This window comes from Pseudopodoces humilis, chromosome 20, assembly GCF_049639895.1.
Source record: "Pseudopodoces humilis isolate 2021_Gansu_Grassland_sample_001 chromosome 20, ASM4963989v1, whole genome shotgun sequence".
NCBI classification, from domain to species: Eukaryota; Metazoa; Chordata; class Aves; order Passeriformes; family Paridae; genus Pseudopodoces; species Pseudopodoces humilis.
This window is the reverse complement of record NC_142219.1, coordinates 716,309-741,213: the sequence shown is the minus strand read 5'-3', so window position 1 is coordinate 741,213 and position 24,905 is coordinate 716,309. Positions and strand designations below refer to the sequence as shown.

General features: G+C 44.7%; 1 protein-coding gene across 7 annotated transcripts in view; it reads right to left on the bottom strand.

The window, feature by feature from the left end:
• Positions 1-24,905, bottom strand: part of TMEM132D (transmembrane protein 132D) — a 184,191-nt gene that overhangs the window by 140,049 nt on the left and 19,237 nt on the right. For 2 of the 7 annotated variants that reach the window (XR_015774226.1, XM_088065078.1), the window contains exons 1-2: positions 10,258-10,549; positions 2,529-3,417 (exon numbers count right to left, since the gene is read on the bottom strand). Coding sequence is in view for 6 of the 7 variants with exons in the window: in XM_088065078.1 (XP_087921204.1) it covers positions 2,529-3,417; positions 10,258-10,366 (998 nt within the window). In the remaining variant the exon portion in view is untranslated. The other 5 variants (XM_088065084.1, XM_088065079.1, XM_088065081.1 and 2 more) reach the window with 5 other exon arrangements.

Sequence of the window (24,905 nt, the reverse complement as noted above, 5' to 3'; positions counted from 1 at the left end):
CTTCATTTTTGACCTGTATATCCTATATTTTCCATCTGTTCAAGCCACAGTTTCCAGTCCACTGGAGCAAAAGCAATGGTAAGAGCATTTTGCCAGCAGCCCTTGGCCTCACTTCATGAATATAGTTCCAAATCTTGCTGCCACTCAAGGCAGAACTTCAAAAAACAATGGACAGGTTCAAAATAAAAATTAATGCAGTTTCTCATGAAAGAGTTACACTGGAGGAGGGAGGGAAAGAGAGGATTGAGAATGAGAGGAGATCAGAATGAGACGAGACCAGATAGATGGAGAACACATCTCGGAGGGATGAACACAGGAACCACAATTCAAACCCAAAAACCCAAGCAAAAAAGCCCCTGGAGATGCTGTGGGCAGATCAGAGAGAGGACTGACTCCCCACAAGGGCACAAAGCGTGTCACAAGTGCTCTGGCACCGCAGCAGCTCCCAGCCTCAACGCCAGGCACTCTCACAAAAGCAGGTCAAGAGAAATCAAAGCTCAAGAAAGCAACAGCAAGCTGTTACAAAAGTTTGTTTTTTAAAGGTAACACCCAGGTGCTGTTTTTAAGACAAGAATGCCACACTTTTCATTTTGAACTGATATTCGCTTCCTATTTTTAGCTTATTTTTTGTTTTATGATACCTTAGATCTCCGAATATAAAGCTACAATTCAAACGCATCTTTTCCTTTTTGTTCCAGAAAATTCATTTTAGAAGCATTCCTTTACAAGTTCAGGTGCTGAGTTTTCATCCTAATTTAAACAAAGCAAGGTTTTTGAAAATTTTATAAACCTATATGTAACATAATTATCATGGTTGTAACCAGCTCCACTTTTAATGGATTACAGCTCATGGAAACAGAGATGCTTTGAAGTGAGATTTCTAAGACTCTACAGAGTAAAAACAATAAACATTTTTACCTTAATTAATTGTTTTTAATGTTTACAGTTAAACCTATTTTCAAATGTAGCAGAAGTTTCCATGTCTGCTGATGTGATCCTTTTAAAGTCATTAGTACAGAGAATAAAGACATCCCTGGACACTTGCTATGAGGAACTTGGATTGTCTGGCTTGAAATCAGCACTCAAAAAACAATTGAAATGTTAGATTGACTCAGAAGATGAGAAACAGATACGGTGAGGAGAGGTGTTTGTCCTCCACCAGGTGAAAAAGAAATAATTGCCCTTGAGTCAGCAACCAAAGGCTGTGGTAATTCAGTTTATACATCACACACCTGCAAAGGGAAAATGTCCTGATTTTAGGACAAACCATTTCCCCACAAATCTCCCTGGGGGAAGGGGAGGGGAAAAAAAATTCCTGTGTTGAGCTGTTCCTGCTGAGGCCAGTGGTGCCAAATGTGAGCTACTCCTTCCTCCAGGCCAGGGCAGACATGAGCTCCTGAATGTTCCACTTCCAGCCTCACCCATTTGTGCCCTGGAACGGGAGATGTGTAAGCACCGAGAGCAGCCTCATCTCGAGCCCAGCAGGCTGTGATGGCGTGGCTGGCAGCTCCAGAGCCCCTCCAGTGCCCAGCCCAGCTGTTTGTGAGCGCAGCTGCCAGCCTGTGCTATTTGTACGAGCGAGGAGGTCACTGCTCCCTCCTGCCATGCACCTGCTCTTCCAGAGGAACCTTCTGGCACCCCCCAGCTCCAGGACAAACCTGAGACAAATCAGCCTCACCCCCAGCAGCCAGTGTGACATTTACCCTCAGCTCAGGGGGCTGAGGAACGAGTCACTGCAAAGGGATAAGAAATGGAGCGATCTCTGCAGACACAGATTTCCACTCCTCAGCCACACAACCCTCACACAGTGCTGGGACACAGGTGACAGAGAGACAGACAGCTGGACGGGTCCCCTGGCAGGCACCACTCACCTGCCCTGGGCCCCAGCTGCTCTGGCTTGGACTGTCCTGGTGCTTACAGGGAGCTGCCCAGGGACACCTCAGTGCCTGGACAGAATGAGGCACTTCAGACATTCAGATACCAATCACCACCCCCTCGGGCAGATCCTCGCTTTCAGAAGTTGTTTTGGTAGATCAATAATACTTAGGAACCTCAAACATCCTGTAGTGCAGAGCCAGGCTCACAGCAAGCTGGGGAGAGATGCTGAAACACGTGAATCCTCTTAAATGCCCATTCTTGCTCATTTCCTGTAAATAACTCTGCGGATTTAAGCTTCATTAATCTCAACATGAGTCCAGTGAGAGATTAGGAGAACTGCAAACTCCGGCTCTCAAGAATTTAGATGTTATCTCCTCCTAGTACATAGATACGTCCCAGCTCTACCATTTCAATTTTTGTAAGCATTCCTCAAAGGACAACTTGAGGAAAAGGCCTCTCTCAATCCAAGAGACCACATCTCAGTTAATTCAGTATCACACTGAACACCATGAGAAGCAGCAAGTCAACCAAGCAATACAATTTTTGGAGAGCAGCAATTGATGGACTGTTAGGCAGTTTACACAGAGAAAGCGACTTCCAAGCGCAGAGAAACAAGAAGTAAGGTACCAAAGAAAGAAAAGCAGCCTTACCTCAGCGTGAACTGATCTTCTGTGGAGTTTTTAGCAACAGATACAAGGAAAGTCAGAATGTCCCCTTGTTTGACGGTCTTTGGTGCATACTGGATGACAACATTATTATCCAACCTCATTTCAGTTAAAGAAGGGGCAGCGTGTGTCTGGTAAAGGAAAACACTTCCAATCCTCTGCAGGGGAGGTCCCGACTCATCGATGTCATTGCGCCCTGACCGGATCCCGTTACTTTTCCTGACGTCCTCCTTGGCGCACTCCCCTCTCTCATCTCCTGCTTGGATGGAGTAGTAAAGCTCCACGGGGCTCCCTTCAGACCTGTCCATCTGCTTCTTGCGGCCCGTGAGCACGCTGGGGGGGCTGAACCAGCTGGGCAGCAGCTCCAGCTGTGCCACGCACAGCCCCAGGTCCCCCTTGAGCCGGCAGCTGCCGCGCACCTCGCGCGTCTCGCGGAAGGCGAACACGCGCAGGCAGGGCAGCCGCTCCGCGGGGCTGTACTCGTCCCAGTCCCTGCCCACGATGTAGAACAGCACCTGCACCCTGGGCTTGCTCAGGTAGATCTTGGTGCTCATGATGAAGGCCTTCAGCTTCCAGTCAAAGGAGAACTTGTTAGCAGATCCGAAGGGATTTGAAGACAGCATTAAGTCCTGGGGCACTACTTGTTCAATGGAAAAGGGTCCATAGCTGGCGTTCAACACGGGGGGACTCTTGGATTTGTAGATCAGAAAGGATTCCACCCGGGACTGCAAGCTGGAGTTCCTCATGATGTCCTGGTTGGCTTCCTTAAGAAAGAAGGAAATATCTGCGTTGTGGATGCGATAGGTCACGGGCAGGTACGTGGGCAGCAAAGAAAACCTCTGAATGCTCTCCAGGATCCCTCGACTCTCAGTCACTGTTGGAAGGAAAGGAGAGTTTCAAAGATCAGATCTTCAAGTCATGCAGTGATACAACCTCTCTGACTTTACTGAGGGGCTTGGCAGTGCTGCAGCTGGGATTAGTGGCAGCAAACCTCATCAGTCCGTGCAGAGGTGGCCTGGGCAGATGATGATTTATCTGATCAGCTTGGAAAACAATGCTTTATGATACATTCTGCATGACAGGCAGATTAAAAGAAGTAGCTTGTGCAGGTTTACACATGCCAAAGGTCACTGCTCCACTTGCAATAAACATTTATCATCAGAGCCAACGTGACCCAGTCAGCACCCACACATCTCAACACTGACCATTACAGCAAGCTCCACCTGTGCAGGGATCCAAGGCAATGATTTTACAGCAAATGCTGCAAATGGAGCACCCAGAGTTCACTCCAACCTTCTCAGCACTCTCAGGCAGTACATGGACTCTAAACGGTTTCCTGCACAAGGCTGAGTTTCACTTCAAAAATATTTAGCACAATAGCCACTTATACATGAGCTCCTCTACATCACTCCAGTGAGGATTTCAAAGGGAGCTGTATTTGCATCCAATTTACAGCCCTTTCTATTTCATTTTATCCACCAATAGAGGTTTATTTCTGTAAATCACCATCAGGATTCATTGCTGCCTAACCCTCCACTGTGCCCTGATGCAGCTGCATTATCTGGAGGCTGTACATCACTGCGCACACAGAACATTTCCAGTGGCACTGAGCCTCTCCCACTGCAGGGCACCTATTTTAACTGTGCCAGCCAGCAATTACCTGAGGCAGGCTGTCAGCCACTGAACAAGCTCTGCATCCTTTCTAGGAACTGGCAGGCCCAAAGAACAAACACAGAAACTTAAAAAATACAGATGTAAATACAGTATTCATCTTTCCTGTTTGAACAGCTGACCTTTGTGCTCACATCTTCTACCCTAATTATGAAATAAATTACCTTTTTTCCCCCCACAGCAAGTTCAAATCCTTACCCTTATGCAGAAGGGGGACAAAGGCTTACCACAGATGGCTTTCAAAGACAACCCACTTTCTCAAGCTCTAATTCACAAATGCTTTAATAGTCTTTATTTTTTTGTTTAGCATCTGACCTAAATATTTATTTGCTCATGAGTACTGTGGTCCAGTTACTCCCAACCAAGGATCTTCCATTTAGGTGCTGCAATCCACTCTGTCCAACCTCAGACATTTTTCCTGTGCTGCTCTTCTGTGTCCAGAAAATAAAGGGTACTACTGTTTCTTTCCTCTTCCCCTTTGTCTGTAGGCTGCAAACATAACAGACTTATCCTGCAATTTATGTAGGAGCAGCACATAAAATCCCAAAGCTGTGATCTTGGTGAGGGCCTCCAGGCCCTGGCACAATGCAAAACAATAAACTGAAGTTTAAAAAAAAGGAGCAAAAGACTTTCTAGATGTAAAAGCAAAAGTATCTGGCTTCTTAAAAGAAGCTAATCCACAGAATCAGCTAAAAGCCAGCAGCAAACCAAAACAAACTCACCCTAGATAAGCGTGGCCATCTCAGAATGAAAGAGACTGGGAAGAAAGTCCAGTCTCCAGTGGGCACAGAATTCCCTACACAGCTGTGCAACACCAGGCTGCTGAAGCAGCAATCGATCACTATCAATTGTCACTGCTCACATTGATGGGAAATCAGTGCTCCAATCTTCACCCACTTGCTTGGAAGAGGAAAATCAGCATAATCAGAAATTAAAGACTCCAGCCTACCTGCAGCAGGAACCCTGAGCTTCCCCCTGTGCTGTCACACCATTAAAGAACAGTTTCCAAAAATCCCCTTTTCTTTTGGTAACCAACAGCATTCTAAAGGGCAAGTACCCAGAGAACAGTGATAAAGCCAAATCGATGTGTCACAAAGAGGAAAGCAAAACAGAACCCTGCAACCCAAGAGTCATGCATTTATCTGTAACAAATTAAAAAGAGGAATGGCTTCAAGGCCCAAAATCACCAATTTCTTTTTAAGTCCTCTCCTCATTAGCATTTCAGACTGCTCTGCCTGCTTCACTTTACAATGTTCCCTGTGACCGTTTCATCCTTGGGAAATTATCATTCTTCTCCAAGAGCAATGCTGATCCCAACCTGCCAACTTCTCCCTCTTCCCCTAGTTATTACAACTCTCATTCCAGTCCCACATCTCTGCAGACCATGTCAGAAAGTCAGGGAAAGAGGGTTTGGACATCAAGGCTGCAGACCACACTGAAAAGCTTCTTGCTGAAAAGGTGACTCCTCATTTCTTGTAAGAGAATTTTAAACAAGCTGGAGTATTTTACAGACTGCAACATACACTTAACAGCAGATGCTGAATAAAGCAAATTAAACTTGAGAGATGCCAACAAATCACCTGTACCATCACTTCTAAAAGGACTGCACATTTCCAAGCCACTCTTTTTGTGAAAGCTATCAAGCATCACCACTGCAGTGAGAAACCAGGAATTTGTAGGTGTTGAGTCAGGCAAAGAGGAAATGCTCTGAGCCAAGATGCTTCAGCTTCATGAAACTCACAAGTCAGTTACTGACGTGTTTAAAGAGAGGCCTTTGCAAGGGGAAACATCACAACAAAGCACACCTGAGCCACTGACACCAACATTCACAGGGGCTTCTGCAAAGGGAGCTCTGCCCCACCACAGGAACGATCCAAGGCATGAGCCACTCGAATGCTTCCAAAGCAGGGCAATAAACCAAAACAAATTCATCCTTTTCACAAGCCTGACCATCAGGAACTCCCTGGGTAATTGTGGAAGTTGAGTCTCAGCACCAAAGGATGTCCACGTGTGCAGTGAGAGCAGGAGCTGATCCTGCAGTGAGTGCAGACCCCGTTCCCAGGCTCGGGGGAGCTCAGGATCTCCTCCTGCACCTCCCCTGCCCAGCTCAGGGTCCCTGCCATGGACACACCAGCCCAGCAGCTCCTGCTGCCTCCAGGGCCTGATCAACAGGCACATCGAGTCTCTCTGACAACAGCACTCAGCTCTGATGACACAATATTTTCTTTTAATATCGCATTTTACTAAAGTTTGAAGAAACTTTTGTAAATTAATCATTGATGTTAGAATAGATGACACCTGATCATTCATTAGGAGAGAGATGAACAATCCTGAAACTGTTTTATTATTCACACTGACAGACAAAGAAATCATTTAAATAAAAAGGCCTCAGAGGAACACATACACCTTTATATTATCAAGTGATACAAAAATGATCAGAGAAAGATCATATAACAAAGGCAAGCTCCCACCTGAAAAGGCAGCAAAGTAATAATTACAGAGAAAAGTATTTAGATAAAAGGATATGACACTGTTTCACAAAATGATGTCAGCCTGAACATGAAAGGGCAAAGCAGTGATGGGCACCACAAAGTTTACAGTGAGAAAAATCAGAAAAAGGAAAAAAAAAAAGCAAGCAATAAATAAACCCAAGTCACAGCCACCCTAGGTGCTGGGGCTAGAGGAAGTGATTCTGGCAGGCACAGGGCTGTGGCCAGTCCATCAGCTGCAGGTGATTTGGGGGAAGGTTCCAGCTGAGAGCCATCATCCCTCGCCTGTCACTGCTCCAGCAGAGCTCTCCTCGCTCCCCACAGTGCCTCCTGCAATCCTGGGACACTGATTTCATCAACATCAAAGAATAATGCACTGCAAGAAGCACCAGGACATGAGAGATCCACTTCAAGCTCAACAACTCCAACAGCAAAAGTACTGTGAGGTGAGAGCTGCTGTGTCCAACACACTGAAGCACTCGAGGCTTTCAACAGCAACACTCTGGGAATCCATTTCTGCCTCCCCTCACTGATGGCTCTGCTTGCACAGGAAGCAATAAATGAAGAGCTCAAAGATTTCAAGAACAAAACAAAGTCAAACACACAAACAAAACAAAAAAAACCCCACAAAATTAGAAAGCTGAGATACTTGCCAGGAATATCAGGAATTCAGAAGCAGTGGTGAAAAACACACGATGGGACACTCAGAAACAACTCCTGTACATTTAAAACAAATTACAGATACGCTTTCTGGCAGGCAGGTCTTCACACTTTCAGAGATCCGTGTCACAGCCAGCTCTTACAGGCTGCATCTCTGCACATCCCAGCCCATTCTCCTCACCACTGGATCACCATGTGCCTGTGTGAATCCGTGGGCACATCTCAAACCGTTCCTGTCGCTGTCTGTGTGCAGCTGACCGCAAATCCTGCTGCAAGCAAACGTGTGAAGGTGTATGCACTGAGTGTGCACCAGACTGATTCTGCAATTGTGGAACTGACACTTGTGAATAACAGATGAAAGCTGAAGCTCCCTAATTGAATTCTGTCTCCAGGATGAAGAGCAGTTGGAGCAGGGTGGATAGTGGGATCTGTGTGCAAGAGCAGCCCAGCAGGAAGGCATCACCCCATCCCAGCTCCCCCTGGAACCTGCATTTTGCTCAGCAGGGTTCATTCACACAACTGCTGCTGCACTTTGCTATGTTCTGCTCTCTGTGTAACTGATTTGTCAGCTGCCAAGCTGAACTAATCACAACCTAAAAACAGTTCTCTCAGGCCAATCCAAAGTGAAACATCTTTCAGCACCCCAGCACTACAAAAGGAAAGGAAAAAAACCTAATAAAACCATGGGAAAGGAAAAAAAACCTAATAAAACCATAGGAAAGGAAAAAAAACCTAATAAAACCATAGGAAAGGAAAAAAAACCTAATAAAACCATAGGAAAGGATAATGTTACCCCTTAAAAATTTAAAAGAAAAAGTTTAAAGCCTCCAAACTTTCTTCTCAAGTTCCATCTTACTTTCTGAAAAGAACTTTCTCAGGAAAACTGTTCTGCATTTCCATTTTAATCCACAGCCTTTCTACTACACTGGCACGTGTAAGAGCTACTGGAATTTTTTATTTTATTAATTTAGTATATTCATAATAATTAATAATACAGTTCCTTTAAAGCTTGACACTGCTTCCCTGTGAATGGCTGCTCCTGAACATACCAGCCACCTCTCATTTGTCCTAGCTGGATAAAATCAAATCACTGCATAAATAGAATAAACAGTTCAGCAAGTATTTCTATGCCTAGTTATGATAATCCACAAATCACTACCAACTGTTGTTTTATTACATAACAAAGAGAAGGATTAAACCTGCATTTAGAAGACAACAAATATATAATTAAGACCAAACAGAAAAGTACTGATTACTTAATCTAATTTACATTACTATCTCTTGTTTTACAAATTAAGATAAGCTTCTTTACATATCCATGCACACAGTCTGCAAGTGCTTCAGCCCCTTTCCCCATCCCTGAAAAATGGTATGACTCGATGGAACAAATCACAGAATGTACAGACATTTACTGCCTGGCACTTCAGGAAACATCCAGGAGTAAATCAACCAAGACAAACCACTGAAAATGAAGGAAAGCAAAAGCATTAAAATGACATATTAAAAGTGTTCTGCCAAATTGCATATGGTTCACAGAGGTGCCACATATAAAATTTAAGACTTGAGCGCTTTAAATTGTACAAATAGCAGGAGCACTGCTGATGCCACAGTGGGTGAAAGTGAGGAACACCACACTTGGGAAGGAGGTTTGGTACCTGACTATTCCACCTGGAGAGGGAAGACAGAGCAGATCCATTGGCAAAACCTTGGGAGGAAACACTTGTACCAGGTGAAGAGCCCCATCACAAGGCACAGGAAGAGCTTTCCAAGGAGAAGGCTCATCAGGTGAGGCACACACGGTGCCCCAGGAGGAACAGCACTAGCACTGTGTGCCCACCAGGGCCAGGGGCTCACATCCTCCAGGGCCAGGGGTCTGTGCTCATCACAATCCTGCTGCCTCTATCGAACATGGAGGAGTCAGGGTTTAACACCTCCTGTGCTTTTATCAGCCTTTCCTGCCTGCTGCTCCCCCAAAAATCTGCTCCCAGCTGGTTCTGTGGTTCACCCTGGAACACAGCTGAGGCTGTGCCCAAGCCCCCCGTGTCCCACAGCCCTGCCTCCTTCCTGCTCCGTGTGGGCACCTGGTGTGAAACAAACCCCTTCCCTGCCAGGGGAGACAGATCTCAGACCTGTCCATCTGCATGGATTTGGTACTGAGAGAGGGCAGCTGCTCTCCTGCTTTACCAAAAGGTGAAGTGTTTGCTCGGAGCACAAGGAGGTGGGGTCTGTGCTTAGGAACAGGTAATTAAAAGGCTGGAACACTCCTGTTCCCCCAGCTCCAAATCAGCCAACATCCATTTGGTGCTAGCTGTGCCCTCAGGAACAGGCAATTCCCCAGCGTACAGAACATCACCGTTCTCCCAGCCCCACCTGTGCCCAGACAGAACACCCTTTAGGGCTCGTGCCCCCCAGCTCAGCTCCTTTCAGCCTGTTTAAAGGTCACAGGCTGACATTTCACGAGTGCCACGAGTCATTGTCTTGCCCTCTATGTGCCATCCCTACTTAAGCGTCACTCCCTTCAGCCACGAGGCTCAAGGCAACAAATCACTCCTTTGTGAGCAGACTGGGAACTGCTCTGCAGACTGCAAACAGGGCACGGCAGCTCAGTAGAAATAATTCAGGATGGAAAGGGGTAATGGATAAAACCAACAATCTACAGGAAATGTGAAACTAAAAGAGACAATGCACCTTCTTCCCCTGCTTGGATCAAAAAGTCCAGCAAAAGATGAAATCAGCCTCACTCACAGGCCAAAGTAACTCGGCCTTTTTTGTAACAGCAAAGTGAGATATCATCAGTCACTAATAACATCTCAATTAGGACAGAGGGAACTCTCCTCCACTAAAACACAACCAAAGGGAAAAAAACAAAACAAAAAAAACCCCAAACCACTTACTTTCTATAAAAGCAGGATCCGCAGGTTTTGTGTACCACGCTATCCTCCCAAAGCTGTCCCAGCACAGGGAGCTGAGGGATAAGGGTGAGGGAGGAACTCTGTGGTGCATCACAAGGCTCAGCTGGGGATGCTTTGGCTGATTGGTGTTGGCAGTTGGAGCAGTTTGGGGGAGCCTGCACAGCTGTTCTGCTCTCAGGAGGGTTCATGTGCCCTCCAAACACCACTGCCTGCCCACAGCTCTTCATGGGGACATTTCCTGAGGGAAATTCACTGGGAGCCAGCCCTGAGCAGCCACAAGGTCCAGGACTCACCTGACCAAGCTCTTCTGGAGTATTTTAAGTCTTATCAGGGAAGAGTTAAGCATTGCAGGGGGTTTATTGCTTTGTATTTTGATTGAAGGAAAAATTGCAAAAAGGTTGTTCTCTGAAAATTTTGCAGCTGTAATTAGGGAGTTTCAAATGTGTTGCCAATTAGCTTAATTGGTGTGCAGGCTGATTGAGACCTGAGCAGGAAACGTTGCTTAAGGGGGGAAAGAAAGAAGTAAAGACTAAAACATCTCATAAACTTGGTGAGAGGAAGAGCACCAGAGGAAGTATTTGGCTCCATGAGCAGTAGCTCAGGATGAAGTAACAACTCTCCAAGCATTTGAAGAGAATAAGCCCTTTGAAGATTGGATTCAGCTGTAGCTTGCTAAATCCCAAACTAAGTGCTAGACTAATTACGATTTTCAGCTGTCTATGTGATTTCATGAGATCAGTCTGAAAATAGAAAGTGATCCATTTGGTGTTAGCTGAAGCTCTGCTATGGACTGGGAAGGTGTTCAGCTCCATCAGGGCAGATGCAAGACAAAGAAATCCAAGCCTGTTGCCATAATTGTTTTACCCTACGTGAATAGTGAATCTGCTTTTTATTAGAACAGTGTTGAAAGTAAAGCACAATTCCTTTAATTATACACCTTTTGAGGCTCCATGTCCTGCCTGGGATTTCAGTAACAAGAGATTTCAGAGCCACACAGCTTGGCTGTGGTTAAATTAATCCAAGAAAGCCAAGAGTGAATCCACTAAACTAAGGCTTAGTTGGCACAAGGGAAGCTCAAAATCAGGCAAGCAGAACGTTAGAGCTGACAGGGCTCCATGGTCACACTCAGAATCCATTCCTCTGCATCTTAAACTACTTTTTAATTTGTTCTGATTAAAGTGCAGCTCCAAACAAAGGAATTCTTCTAGGATTGTCCATGTTTGATCGTAGCATCTCAAGAGAATCTAAGAAATTTAATCTAAAACCAAATCTGTTTTTTTTTTTACATCTCAAACCTTGAACTATGGCCAAGGTCAAGATCCAGAAACAAACACCTAAACAACATAGATACACTCTCTGCTTCAGCTGTATCTAGGATGGTCTCTTGGCATTAGTGTTTTGCATTCATATGAAGTCAGTGAACTAAAAGAAAGCAATGTCTGAAGACCAAGAGCCAAATCAAACTACAAACCGTAAGGACTTTGTCTTGTGGCTAGTGCCTGTTGACCAAAATACGGCTCAGTTCACATCACTGCCCCAAGTACCAAAGATTTCCAGTCTTTATGGTGCAGCTCAAGCAGCTGATCGTGGTTCCATGGGGAGGTCAGGTTTAAGTAAAGCTGTTATCCTGTGTCCATCAGCCCATGTGAGGGCTAAGCCAGGACAGAGGTCACTTCCACTCACACAAACAGCTCGGTGCTTACTGGCACAGGTGTGCAAATGATCCTGGGACAGGCAGTGATGCAGAGCACACCTTTCTGTCTGCCAGTAACACTGAAATGAGGAGAGCTAAAGGAGGTAAATGTATTATGCTTGGGTGAAAGGATAATAAATGTCCTCCTTGTATTATTTTAATACTTTTCTCAAAACTTTGCATCACTCAATTCAGCCAGAAATTTCAGGAGGCTGCTGGAATTTTGACTTTTCTCACAGAGCCACTTTCCTGATCAAGGTGTGAGCATTAACTGGTAACTACTCCCATTCATATGAATAATGTCCATTTTACAATTTCAGCTGCAGTGCAACACCCAGTTTGAACTGCTGCCTGTGAAAAGAGTAGATTCAGCACATCTCATTTATGTGCTTATCTAAACTGGAGGCAGCCACACAATATAATTTAGTGTATACAGCACTTTGTTAATAGAGAAACTGTGCACTGAGTAGCTTTTATTCAGAAGGTTTCTTTAGCTTGGAATCCAAGCACTTAACACAGCAGAAGAATTTCATTTTCTGGGGCATGGTTTCTCACTGACACAGGTGCTCTTATAGCAGAATTTACAGAGTCCATTATCTTCTCAAATAGGAAGGAAAGAAGTGATCATGTAAGAAAAGACATTGTAAAAGACTTCACTTAATCTGAGATTTGTGGGACTAGGGCTCCAGTTTAAACATCAAAAGCCATGTTCAAAGTCCTGCTGCAGGAGGATCTGCGGTGTGTAACTGGTGTGTAACTCCAGGAGCTGCCCTGCCCACTTGGACAAACCCTGGCTGCAGTTCTCACCCTCTCATTGCACAGATCCATTTCTCTGGCTCAGTGTCTGAGCAGGGCAGGGGACACAGACACTGCCAGGACATTCATGGCCTGGCCTGAGGAGCGAGCAAAGGACAAACACCACACTGCTCATTTGGGGCTGGCAGCGGGGCAGGGGAGTGAGCAAAGCCTGGGAATGAGCAAAGCCTGGGAATGGCTGGGAATGGCTGGGAATGGCTGGGAATGGCTGGGAATGCCAGGCTGTGCCGTGCTGGAGCTGAGCACACACGTCCCTGAGGCTGGAAGGACAGGCTTGAACTGGAATCAGACTGTGAGCACCGTACCAGGAGAGGGAACTCCCAGAGCCCTGCTTTGGGAGGAGATGCTGTTTGAGAAGGAAAGGACCAGTCTCCTCTGGTTTCTTCACGGTTCAGTGGCATTTTGCTCTCCTCTGGGCACTGGGAACCTTTCCACTCAGAGCAAGGGGATGAAGTGTGTCCTCACCCAGCCCCAGGGGCACACGTGTCACAGGCAATCAACACAAAATCCTCCGTGAGGAGCTCAGCGTGGGTTTCACCTTGGAACAGGAGCATGAGTCAGGGCTCTCTGATACATTTCTCACGAGGCCTTCAATCGTCACTGGGGATGTGCCTGCTCCTGATCACTTCAAAGCTGTCACTTCCCATCTGTTGTTTTATGATAGGAACACTCATCAAGATACAAACAATACAAACTGAGACACAGTCTCTGTGTAAAGGAGGTACAGCCTAAAGGAGTTCCCACTTCCTGATGCTGGGACTCAATAAATAACAGCGAGGTATAAAATGACTGAATTTCATTGGATTAAAAGGTGGGATTCAGGCCAACCTGACTCAAGAAACACCAGGATAAGGAAAGAGCTTTAAGTGAGGTTTGTTCTGGTTACAAAGGGATACCAAGGGCAGGTTGGATGCGGCTCTGAGCAGCCTGTCTAGTGGAAGGTTCCCTGAACTGGGTGATCTTTAAGCTCCCTTCCAACCCAAACCATTCCACGGTTCTGTGACACCACAATGAAATGGGCACCCCAGGGTAAGCCAGGGTCCGTGTCAGCTGCACAAATCTGCACAGTGCTACCACACAGAACATTCCCAAGCACATGCAGCCACAGACCAGAGAGAAATACCCACCCTAGACAGGAACACCTCAATCCAGAAGCTAAGGTGGCTGTTGAAGCTCACACCTGGAAGCATCCTTGCAGCAGTAGATTCAGTGCTGAAAACCATCAGCAGCCCCTGGCATTAACGAGTCAGTGAGTAAAGAAGCTCCTGGATGCTGGGAAATGCCAGCCTGGCTGGGGACACTGTCCCAGGCTGCTTGAAACAGGACAAATTACTCTGCTGGCTGTGTGTGGTGCTTAGGAAGTTTGAGTCCCTGTCACAGATTCTGCTGTTGCTAGCACTCTGCCGTGGAAACCAGGGCCAATTAACACAGAAAGCAAGAGCTGGATCGTATTTAAAGATGTACAGGTAGATAAATATACTTTCTACCTGCTGGATAAATTGAGGAGATGAAAAGGACAAAAGCCAGCACAAGCCAGCATGCAGTGGCACTGTCAAAGGTGCTCGGAGTTCATTATCACCTCCAAAGGACAGTTCTCCCTGGTGCTCCAGCCATGAACGTCCTACAGGGAGATTTCAAAGCAGGTTACATAAAACCTTTTCTTGGCAAAGATCCATGGTTTTATGCTCTGAACCATCTTTTACATTATGTTTGGTTTCATTGTTCCATTCTGATTCTAACAATACCATGGATAATAAATGAGTGTTTCACAACTTGGTAAGATAGGCAAAATGCCACTACCTACCTAATGAGCCTTATAATTGAGTTGTAATGAATTTTACGTAGTGCTCTGTAACTTGAAAGATGTGAGAGACACTGGGAAGGTATTTAAGAGGGAAGAATTTTAATACAGTTTTCAAAAGAAGGGATAAAACTAATCACTAGTTTACTCACCCAGTTGTTACTCCTGACAGGATTCCATTTAAGCCAATGAGATTTCTCATGTGAGTAAATCTGTCACAGGAATAAGGCTGCAGAAATAAGCCCTGGGACATAAAGGTGATGATGTTTAGAAAGCTTTTCTTTGTGCAGTATCCAGCTAAAACTGTGCAATGCATTTCTGTGAAGAAATGGTTTGACACGACATGAAAGCCTGGGAGTTCTGAAGAAGTTAATATCCACTTTTAAAATATTTTATACTGATCATGATTCGAGCATAAAAGCCAAAAAGTAGAGTCTCTATTCTTTTGCTTGTTTTTCTGTCTATTTGATGAATATTACCTCATTTGGATATCAACTGAAAAAGCAATTAAAAATGAAATTAGGTCAATAAAATCAAAGAAATACTTTTAGATCTCCTAACTTGCTGACAAACTTTTTAAAAAGTGGAATAGATAACAAAACAGTCCTTGAAGCAAAACACAGGAAATTCAAACACCTGACAGCACTTGTGTGAGTTTCCAGAATATTCTGGAATACATGCAAGACTAAATACAAATAGAAAGAAACAAAAACTGCGTTTTTTTCATGATGTTTTGCCCAAGAAATAAATGCAACCATTTTCCAAAACAAATGGTCTGAAGCCAAGATTTTCAGCTTCTAAAGCCCCATAGCTACAGACCCATCTGCAGGAAAACAGTATCTGGAACATTTCAAAAACATTTCTGTGTAAAGTTTATTGCATTAAAAGTTGGTACAAGAGCTGAACAGAACCCATTTCACTTCACAGGGATTTGCATCAGCATCTTCTCTGGGTTTACACTGTCATGGCAGTTTCATATTCTCAAATGACTTCAAAGGAAAACTGGGTGTATTTTCATTTTATCCAACCATATGTGGTTCTGACACGTGCAATCAAAAAAGATAGCTTGATCCAAATCTCCACACAGCCAATTACTCAGGGCTCCCAAGGCCCTCATCATCTTCAGATCAGCTGATTTGTGCAGATTTTGGGCCATGGCACCAGCCCAGGCACCAGCTGCCTGCCACAGGAGTACTCTGGATGTTCTCTGATTCCCAGAGGTGTTCCGTGGTGCCCAGCTGTGGCATCCATCAGAATCCCAGAGCTCTGCTGCTCCAGGAACCAGAGAGGCAACCCCAGCTCTGAGCTCTGCTGGGGCTCCATCTGAAATAAAGGCTTTGTGTGGCTTTGCCTAAGGAGTGGCTGGGGCCTGACTACCAGGAGCCTCATTTTATAAAAGCAAACAATTCAAATACTGGGATCAGGTAATCAAGTGATTTACACACAGCTCGAGTTTCCCTGTACACCTGCTGAATGAAACCCCACATCTTCCCAGTGCCACTCTCTGTTCTGTTATCAGGAAGCTCCATTCCTGCAGTTTATCAGCACAACACCACTGCCTTTACTCAGCTCTCCAATTTTTTACGAGCCCGATGCTTGTACAACCTGGCAGCTTTTTAGCTCAATCATATAAATGTCTTAATACCCTGCATTGATCTGGAATCAACACAGTTGCCAACACATGGATAAAAAGCATCTGGAGAATTTGTTGGTTGTTATTTCAAGCTGTTTATTATTCCTGGAGGACTCATATGAACACTCAGAACTATCATGCCTGCATTAATACTGCTCCCCTGCACCTCTGGGTACAGTAACACTGTACATTAAAGATGCTTTAGAAAATTGTTTGCGAGTTGATATTGCACTGGGATTACTCTGTACAGGCTGCAGCTTTCACTAAATAAATACTGGAGAAGGGCTGCCTGGGAAGGCAGGCAGTCTGAACTCCTCAGCTGGCCTTTGGAACACAGTCAGGAGCAAAAACAAAGCACTGATATTTACCAAGCTGATTTCAAATCTTGGATTTGGCAGACCTGTGATGAACAGAGACTCAGGGTACATTTGGAGTGCCGTTCTTTCAGACTGGCACTGGAAAACAATCCTTCACAGGCCGGGGAGAGCATTTTGTGAGCTGCTCTTGTTGCCCACATGGAAGCAGAGATCCCCATTTTATCACAATGGTGCAGTTTGACAAAGAACTATGGAAAAAGCTACCACGAAGAGAGAGAGGAAAACAAGATGCAAACGTCAGAGGAGAGTGGGAGAGGGAGCATCTGAGAACTCGTTACTGAACTGCTCCAGTCTAGGGACAAACCATCAGCCACTGCTACACAAGTAGCTTCAAGTCATGCAATCATGCACTAAGAAAAATCCTATTAAGTGAAACAGGTTCTGTTGCCATTGGGAAAAACAGGAGCAAAGGTGGGAGCAGGAATGAATGAAAAGGTCCAAATGCAGATGTACAAACCTGTAATAATTCTGTTATTACCACTGGAAATCATCCCATGCTGAGATGTGCTGTAAGGCAAATCTATTGAAGGAGATTTTCAAGACAAATCAGCACCATCATAAAACAGGCTGCATTCTGTACAGAAGTACTGAGCACTACACAAACCTGAACCACCACAGCTTTACAGCTCTGCTGATGGGTATTTATATGAAGGGTATAAATTCCCACAAGAGACCTGATTGAGCACAAACATCAATTGCCCTTGGTCAAGTGAGTATTCAGTGACCCGCTGTAAGCCCCAGCCCTGTGTCTCAAAAGACTCACACTCGTCCAGGGTGGACCTGAGGAGGAATTCCTTCAGTGAAAGGGTTGTCAAGGACTGGAGCCCCCACCCCTGGGGTGTTCAGGAAAGCCCTGGACATGGCACTGGGAGCTGTGCTTCAGCTGACCTGGTGGTGTGATTAACTGAAACTCTAACAGTCAGAACTGATCCCACATTCCAACCCCAGAATATTTCATTCTAAGTTTTTTAAGTGCCCAGGTTAGAGTTTTTGACTATAACCCATTATACTGTTGCTTATTTTCTATATCCATCCCATCTCCATATTACATTATATATGCATGAACCTACACAGTAAGTAAGGAGTATATCTACATATCTATCTAGACCATTATTAATCATATAAGAGGAAAAATGAAAATGATTTGCCAGATGTTATTAAAATGTCCAAGTCATTTTATCCCCTAGCACAGAATAAAAAAGTTACTATGTGGCTGTTAATATACAGTAGAAGGGAAATTGCTGCTTCAGGTATAGAAAATATTGTAGCTCCAAGCCTTTAGAAATTCAGTTTGCCAATAAAAACGTTGGAGAACTGAATATTAAGGGTCACATCCAGCATTTCCTCCATATTTCACCTGACCAGGACTATTAACAAGAAAACTCGGTGCCTTAAGGAAGCAGATGGAGTAAAGAACACAGAAATTATCTGTACAACAGTGTTACTCTGCAGAATTACAACACTTAACATCAAGCATTTGAGAGGCTGTGGCAGGAGCAGTTTCCTCTGAAACCAGCAGGTTTTAGATCCATTCTAAGATCAGGAGGCAAAGCAGGCACCTCTGTTATGAACCAGGAATGGGGTGTGGTAATTCCTGGGGCTTAGAGCAGATCTCTGTCTAATGCAAGGGTCAAACCTTGCTCGGCCCTCATGACCCGAGGATGTTTCCAAGGAGAGTTTTCTGTGCCCCTCAATCCCTTCATCTGCCCTGGAGCAAGCCCAGCCCATGGGGAAGTTTTACACGGAGGTGTCTGGAGGAGTGATTCTGTATTAGCTGTCACTTCCAGGCCACAGATTCCATTTTAACAATCTTCAGTGTATCTGTTTCACTCCAGCTTTCCCATCCCCATTCCCAGCTGGATGTTTTACACCCCTAATACAGATGACATTCATGTCTTTTACGTTTCACTCTGCTGCTGGAGAGAGTCCTCAGCAAGACACAATCAAATTAGCTCCAACTGTCTGCAGGACCTACTGCAGAGAAGCTGTAAAAGAAATCAGTAATTTCAGCCTCAGTGCAGACATGTACATAATCACTGTGCTCCAGAAACACAGAGAAGAGAGACGTATCAAAAAATGAATGAAAAATAAGCATGTAAATGAAAAGAACTTTTTATTCTCCCCCTCCACAAGGGATGATATTTTTGCATTTATTTATAGCACTTAAAAAGCTGAAATCACAACTAGGTTAGTAATAAATTGAATGAAAAAATTCTGGAAAGCCAAGGTATGGCCTCCAGGAAGCACGAGGGAAAACAGGCTGCAGAATGGCACTGAAGTTTCATGTGTCTTCACCCAGACAGCAACAGCAAAAACCAAGTACCTGAAGTGTTCTTCCCAAAGCCCCAGCCATCATTTGCACAGCTAAATTAACACTGAGCACTCACAGGAGAGCACACCCCCGTTTGTCTCTGATACTCAGAAGCACCATCACTCTTTTGCACCCCTGTAATTTCTCCCTTTTTCTCCAAGAGCTTCTCCCCCAACGTTCTGTACCTGCTGAGAGCAGGGGGCCGATCCTGTTGTTCCCACTCTGCACACAAATCTGGGCTGACAGGCTGTTAGCCACAACTCCCACTCTTCTTCTAACTCCTCCTCAGCGTCTCCCTTTCCTTTTGCCAGTGCTCCCATAACTTCTGCACTCGTTTTTAACCGTGCGTGTTTCATTCCAACCACAGCTCCCTAAAGTTCCAGAAGATGCCTCGTCTGTGTTTGCAAAGCTCAGCCTGAATTAGCAGTGTTATGTATGGAGAGCTAACAATAGTTAATATTTACCCAGACGAGCACAAGCTCAGAGACAACATTCAGCTCTGGACAAGTCCTGCCGCTTTACCAGAATCCCATGGGTTCACTCAAGGACCCCTGTGCCTGCAAATCAGCTCAGGCTCTTTACAGGAGCAGAGTTTTGGTCCAGATGAAATCCCAGCCTGCTCCCAGCTCTGGGATGATGAATATCTCCCCTAGGATACAAAAATAGCCTTGCAGACTCTGGTGGGCTGACCACCACCAGCTGCCAGACACCCTCTCAACAGGATGGGGGATAAAACGAGATGGATTCAGAAAAACACAGGGAGGTCATTTTCTCATTAGCATCTCCAGGAAAACAGACTCCAGTCGGGAGAAAACAATTTAATTTCTTGGCAATTTAAATAGATCTGGACAGTGAGAAACAGAGAAAACTAGAACACCTTCCCTCCCTTCCTGTTTTCCAGGCACAATGTCACAGCTTTGTTTGTACAACCAGATTCATGTGTTGCTACTTTTCCCTTCATCACTCCTCACACCGCCCAGGTGATGTTGGAGCACTCAGTTTGGTGACTAAGGGAAACATTTTAAGTTCCAGTTAATATAAAGAACTTGTGCCTGCCCTAGTTCTCCCCAAGAGTGGAGGATAATTTCAAGGAAAAAGAAAGAAAAAACAGTTTTTCAGTAGTCACAGGTATCTTGCAAGGAAAACAAATGGAAAAATTACTTTTTGTGTTGGGCTTCTACAGACTTCTTCAATACTGCATTTTTTGGCTCAGCCTTATAAAGGAGAACAGAGATTTGTGGTGAGGTTTACTCCGCAGAAACCATGGATTATAACAACATGCATTGAAGAAGGCTGGGTAAATTGTCTCAATGCTTCAGATGAAGTAAGAAAAAACACAGCAGGACTGGAACAGCCTTTCTGTCTCAGAGATCACTCCTCCAACCATGCCTTGCTCTGGAGAAAGATGTCTTCCAGACAAAGTTACTCAAGAGCAAAACAGGTTCATTGCAAAAATGCTGTAGAGCTCATCTCCAGCCAGCATCCATCAGCTCTGGTGCAGGAGCTCTTTTCTCAGGAGGGAAAACTCCAGTTTTATCATTTTTTCATAACCTTGGAAAAAATGGGTACCAAGAGAATAAATTTTCCCCATTCTGTCATAGAATGCTTTTGCATTTAGAAAGGCTAAAAAATACGACTGGAATTAAGAAATGAGCCTGAAGTGAAAACTTCAGTGAGTGTAACTGAGCAATGGCAACGCAGTGCACTTGGAGGCTGTGTATAAAATCCATTTCTACAATGGATTTGGGCATTCACTGCCTGCTTTTCAGAGACAGGCTGGCCTCCCACTGAAGCTCTGTGGAGGAAGGAGAGAGCCACATTTGTACCAGACCTATATGAAATATGAGAGCTGTGGGTCTCGACTCTCCCCCAGCTCACTTGAGTCACGCATTTTATTCAGATCTGCAGCAGACATGGAGGAACGATCCAAATGCAGCTAAAGCCCCAATTCAGGGAAGCAGCAGAAGGGAAGATATTAGGGTCAAGTCCCCAGCATGACTCCAGAGATTTTGTTGACTTTACCAGCAGCAGAGCATTCTAAAAATACTGGGAAGCTTTATTAGTTGAGCTTGAGCTGGAAATGCATACATGTCTGTAATTTCAAGTTTGCAGCTATATTTCACCTGTTTTCTTCTCTACACAGACCAGAAATAAAGTCAGTAACTAACCAGTATAACCTGACTTTGTGTTCTTGTAACACTCCTTATTTAAGGATGCTGAAGGCATTATGGTAAATATTATCATTCCAATAAACTTTGCAAAAATATAAATAACAAGGATTTAAACAAACAACATAGATTTTCATTGCCCTGCTTGAATTTCTCCTTCCACTCAAATCACCAAAGGAAAAAAACAACACACAAAACAACTGCAGTTCTAATCTTTCAGCCTGCACTTACAGGATTAAGAGTTAATGCTTCTCATAACTGTAGTCTCAGTCTGTTTTTTGGTGTCTCAGAAAGAAGTAATTGCAATAACTTGCACAGAAATTTCATGGATTTCTTTTTATTTGTCTTCAGACATAAACCTTAAAGACTCAAATACGTTCAAGGTTTCCTCCAAAACCACAGAAATGTGAAGTTTTTGTAATAAATGAGAGGTTTATAGCTAAATCCTCCAAACTTCTCAAAAGCATCAAATGCCATGGGAGTGATTAATCTCCCTCAGCAACCCTTCCAGTGCAGAATCCATTGAACCTCACTCCTGCTATCGATGCACAGCAGTTTCTGGGCTTCAAGAGGGGGGGATTCATGACAGCCTTTGCTAGAAAGGAAGAAATGCTGTGGTTTTGCCTCACAATCCTCTCCTAACAGATCTGCAGTTACCAGAGGAGAATCACAGGGAATTTCTCCTCCCTTACAAACACACACATGGAAACAGAACTCTTCTACAAAGACGAACATGTGTACGAGTGTTTGCCACATCCCTCCGTGACTCCAAGGCAATCGTCACGGAGAAGTGTGCCACATTTGTTTCTATGAATGTCAGTAACTCCTAAGTGATGATCAATGTATGACAATCTGTTCTCAGCAAGATGCAGTGCAGAGCAGAGCTGGGTCCCAGCCAGGCTCAGAGCAGACACACGATGGTGGTGGGCACTGACTGCAGCGATGGCACAGCAGGCTGGAGGGACACACAGGATCACAGTGTTACCTCAATGCTGCTCAAGCCCTAAAATCTGACACTTCCCCAAGTCTGAAGCCTACAGATGCAAACCAGACAGTTATTTCTCCCTTTCTTAGCAAACATGCTTTTCATGGCGTGTTTTCTGAAAGCATTATGCTTCAAGGCTCTGTGCAGTGCAGGAGGTCAATCCTCTTGGCTGGCAGATGGTGACGAGGCCCCCACAAGAGGGTGAGTGACCATGACCAGGGTGTTCCTCACCTCCCAGAGCCAGGAGCTCAGAAGTATCTTCTTGCTCATCCCTGGCTTCCCCTCTCTCGCTGTTATTGTGTTCTGGGAGTATTTGTCACTGCTGAGACACCAATGTCACCATGCAAGTACAGGGCAGCCTGCTCTGAGCTTGACAACATTTGGGTGATGAAAATTTCCCTAATATCCAACCTAAACCTCCCCTGGCACAGCATGAGGCTGTTTCCTCATGTCCTGATGTTCCTGTAACTTGCTTTGGAAGAAGCAAATCTGCCCAGGCACGGACTTTCAGGACCCAGGACAGAGCGCGGCTGTTCCCTCCTGCACTTCTCGTGCCCCCTCCACCTTAAAGAGCTGAAATCCACGTCAGAATGGGAAAGAGCCCCATTCTTCAGGGCTCAGGTCACTGATCCATAAATCTACTCCTGCCACTTGGCCAGGCTTTAGTGAAGACTCAGCTGGAGCTCCTTTAACAACCAAACTTACAAAATTCTTAGCAAAGAATTCTCTTGGTGTAATTAATTCCTTGACCAATACCCAAGGATACTGTGAGTGCAAACACACTCCCAGCCTGTAATGATTATGCTAATCTAGAGAAGAGAAAAGATGTGTTGTGTATTAATCAAAGTCATGAGCTCAATTTCTCATTGTTCTTAGACTAAGTGATCAATACAGCAACACTCACTTGCTACAAGTACAGAGGGGCTCTAGGAGGAATTTACATTTATCTTGTCCTGTGAAGGAAAGGCAGCTAAGGAAGGTTCACCATATCAGGAAGTTAAAAGGAGCATTATTCACCAACATTTAGGAAATGCTGCTTTGTCAGAAGGTTCAGAGTACACAGCCAAACTGCCACCTCCACTCTCTCCAGAGTATCACGTACTCTTAAAACCACAAGAGATTAATCAAATGTCTTTGGGGAAGGTTTTTCCTTCATCTCCCAGAGAGCAGCTGGATGCCATTCCTATAAACAAAGACAGGTGTTCCCTTTCTCCTGTCTACCACAGCCTGCAGTCTGAGAAGTGCAGAGTTATTTCTGCAGTTTCACAAAGTCTATCCTCCAGCATCCCCCCGTGGTGTCTGAGCGCTGTGTGCCCCAGAGGGCACTGCCCTGTGCTCAGCTGCTGCCAGGAAAGCCAGGCACTCTGATTTGAGGCATTTATCAAAGGACAGCCAGCATCCCATCGCCAGCTGGGACTCAGTAATGGTCTCAGGGCTGTGTGTGTGCTGTGACACAGAGAATTCATAAAAGTTAGGGAGAAATCCCAGCCACTTGTTAAACTCATTTGAGTCCATGGGGGAAAAAAAAAAACAACAAGAAAAGGAACACTGAAACTTTTCTTCTGGTGGAACTGAGTTCAAAATAGTTTCCAAGAGTAATTTTCAGCTGCTGGCTCCAGCCTATATGAAAAAACAAAGGACTTTACTCTAAAATTATGTCCTAGGCAATTCAAAATGTAAGAAGCCAGTGGAAGATCTTGTGGAAGTCACCATTTCCCTGTGTGAGGCCGGCATTGGAGTACAAACTGCACCACCAGAGCAGCTCACACACACACTGAAGCTCTCTGGAAATTATCCCAGCTCCCACGGAGCTCTGCTGGGTCTCTGAGCCCCACAGAGCAGAGCAAGCTCAGTGTGGCAGAGTAAATCCCATTTCAGAATGGCCTGAGTGTCCAGCTCAGCAGTCCTTGCTGCCAGGCTCCCCGTGAGTGTCTCCATCCCTTCCCCAGCTCCAGGAATTCCCATCCCCACAGTCCCTGCTGTGTGTGCTGTCTCAGCAGTGCTGTGGAGCTCAGTCCTGCAGCACAGCCAGGGAGGGTTCCCAGCACCCCAAACCTCGCTCTGCCTCATTCTGCCTCCAGCTCCAGCTGGGACCCCCAGAGCACCAACAGCAACACACAAACACCTTCCAAAATCCACAGTGACTGCTGTCCCCTGCTCAGCAGGGAATGGGAATCTCAATGCATTTCCCAGTACAATGTGAAGAGATCAATAAGTATTATACTCTAATCAGCAGGTAATAGGACTTAAGCAGCCAGTCTTGTAAATAGAGCCATTAGCTAACTAATTAAAGGAACCATTAATAAACGCATCCAAATTGATCTCAACTTTTCTAAAGAGTAAGAAGATCACACAAAAGAAAATTCTGCTTTGAACACTGTGCCAGCTTGCAGAGCAGCTGAGTGAACAGTACAAAATAAATATTCCTGTTACAAGATACCTGTACAAGTTAAACTGCTTGTTACCTGCTACAGTTATTTACTTCATATATATATATCCTGAAAATCATGTTTTCTAATATTTGCTTTTTTTAATGAGTCATAGATACATTATCTCAACAAAGCTATTTTCCCACAAATAGAAATTTCAAATTCTTTCTCTTTTTTGATACACCAAAAAGGTAAATCATGAAGCAAGGAGCTCAAATGCAAAGTTTTCTTAAGGTTATTTTTAAAACAAAACAGATGTTGATTTTTAAAGATCCCGTAACAGCTTGCTATATTAGGGAGTAAGATCAGGGAAAGCACAGGTATCAAATATATGTGTGCTGGGAAAGCAGAAATCACTCTAATTAGAAAGTTTCTCCTCCTGCTGAAATCTGAAGAGATAAATTCTGTTGCCTGTAA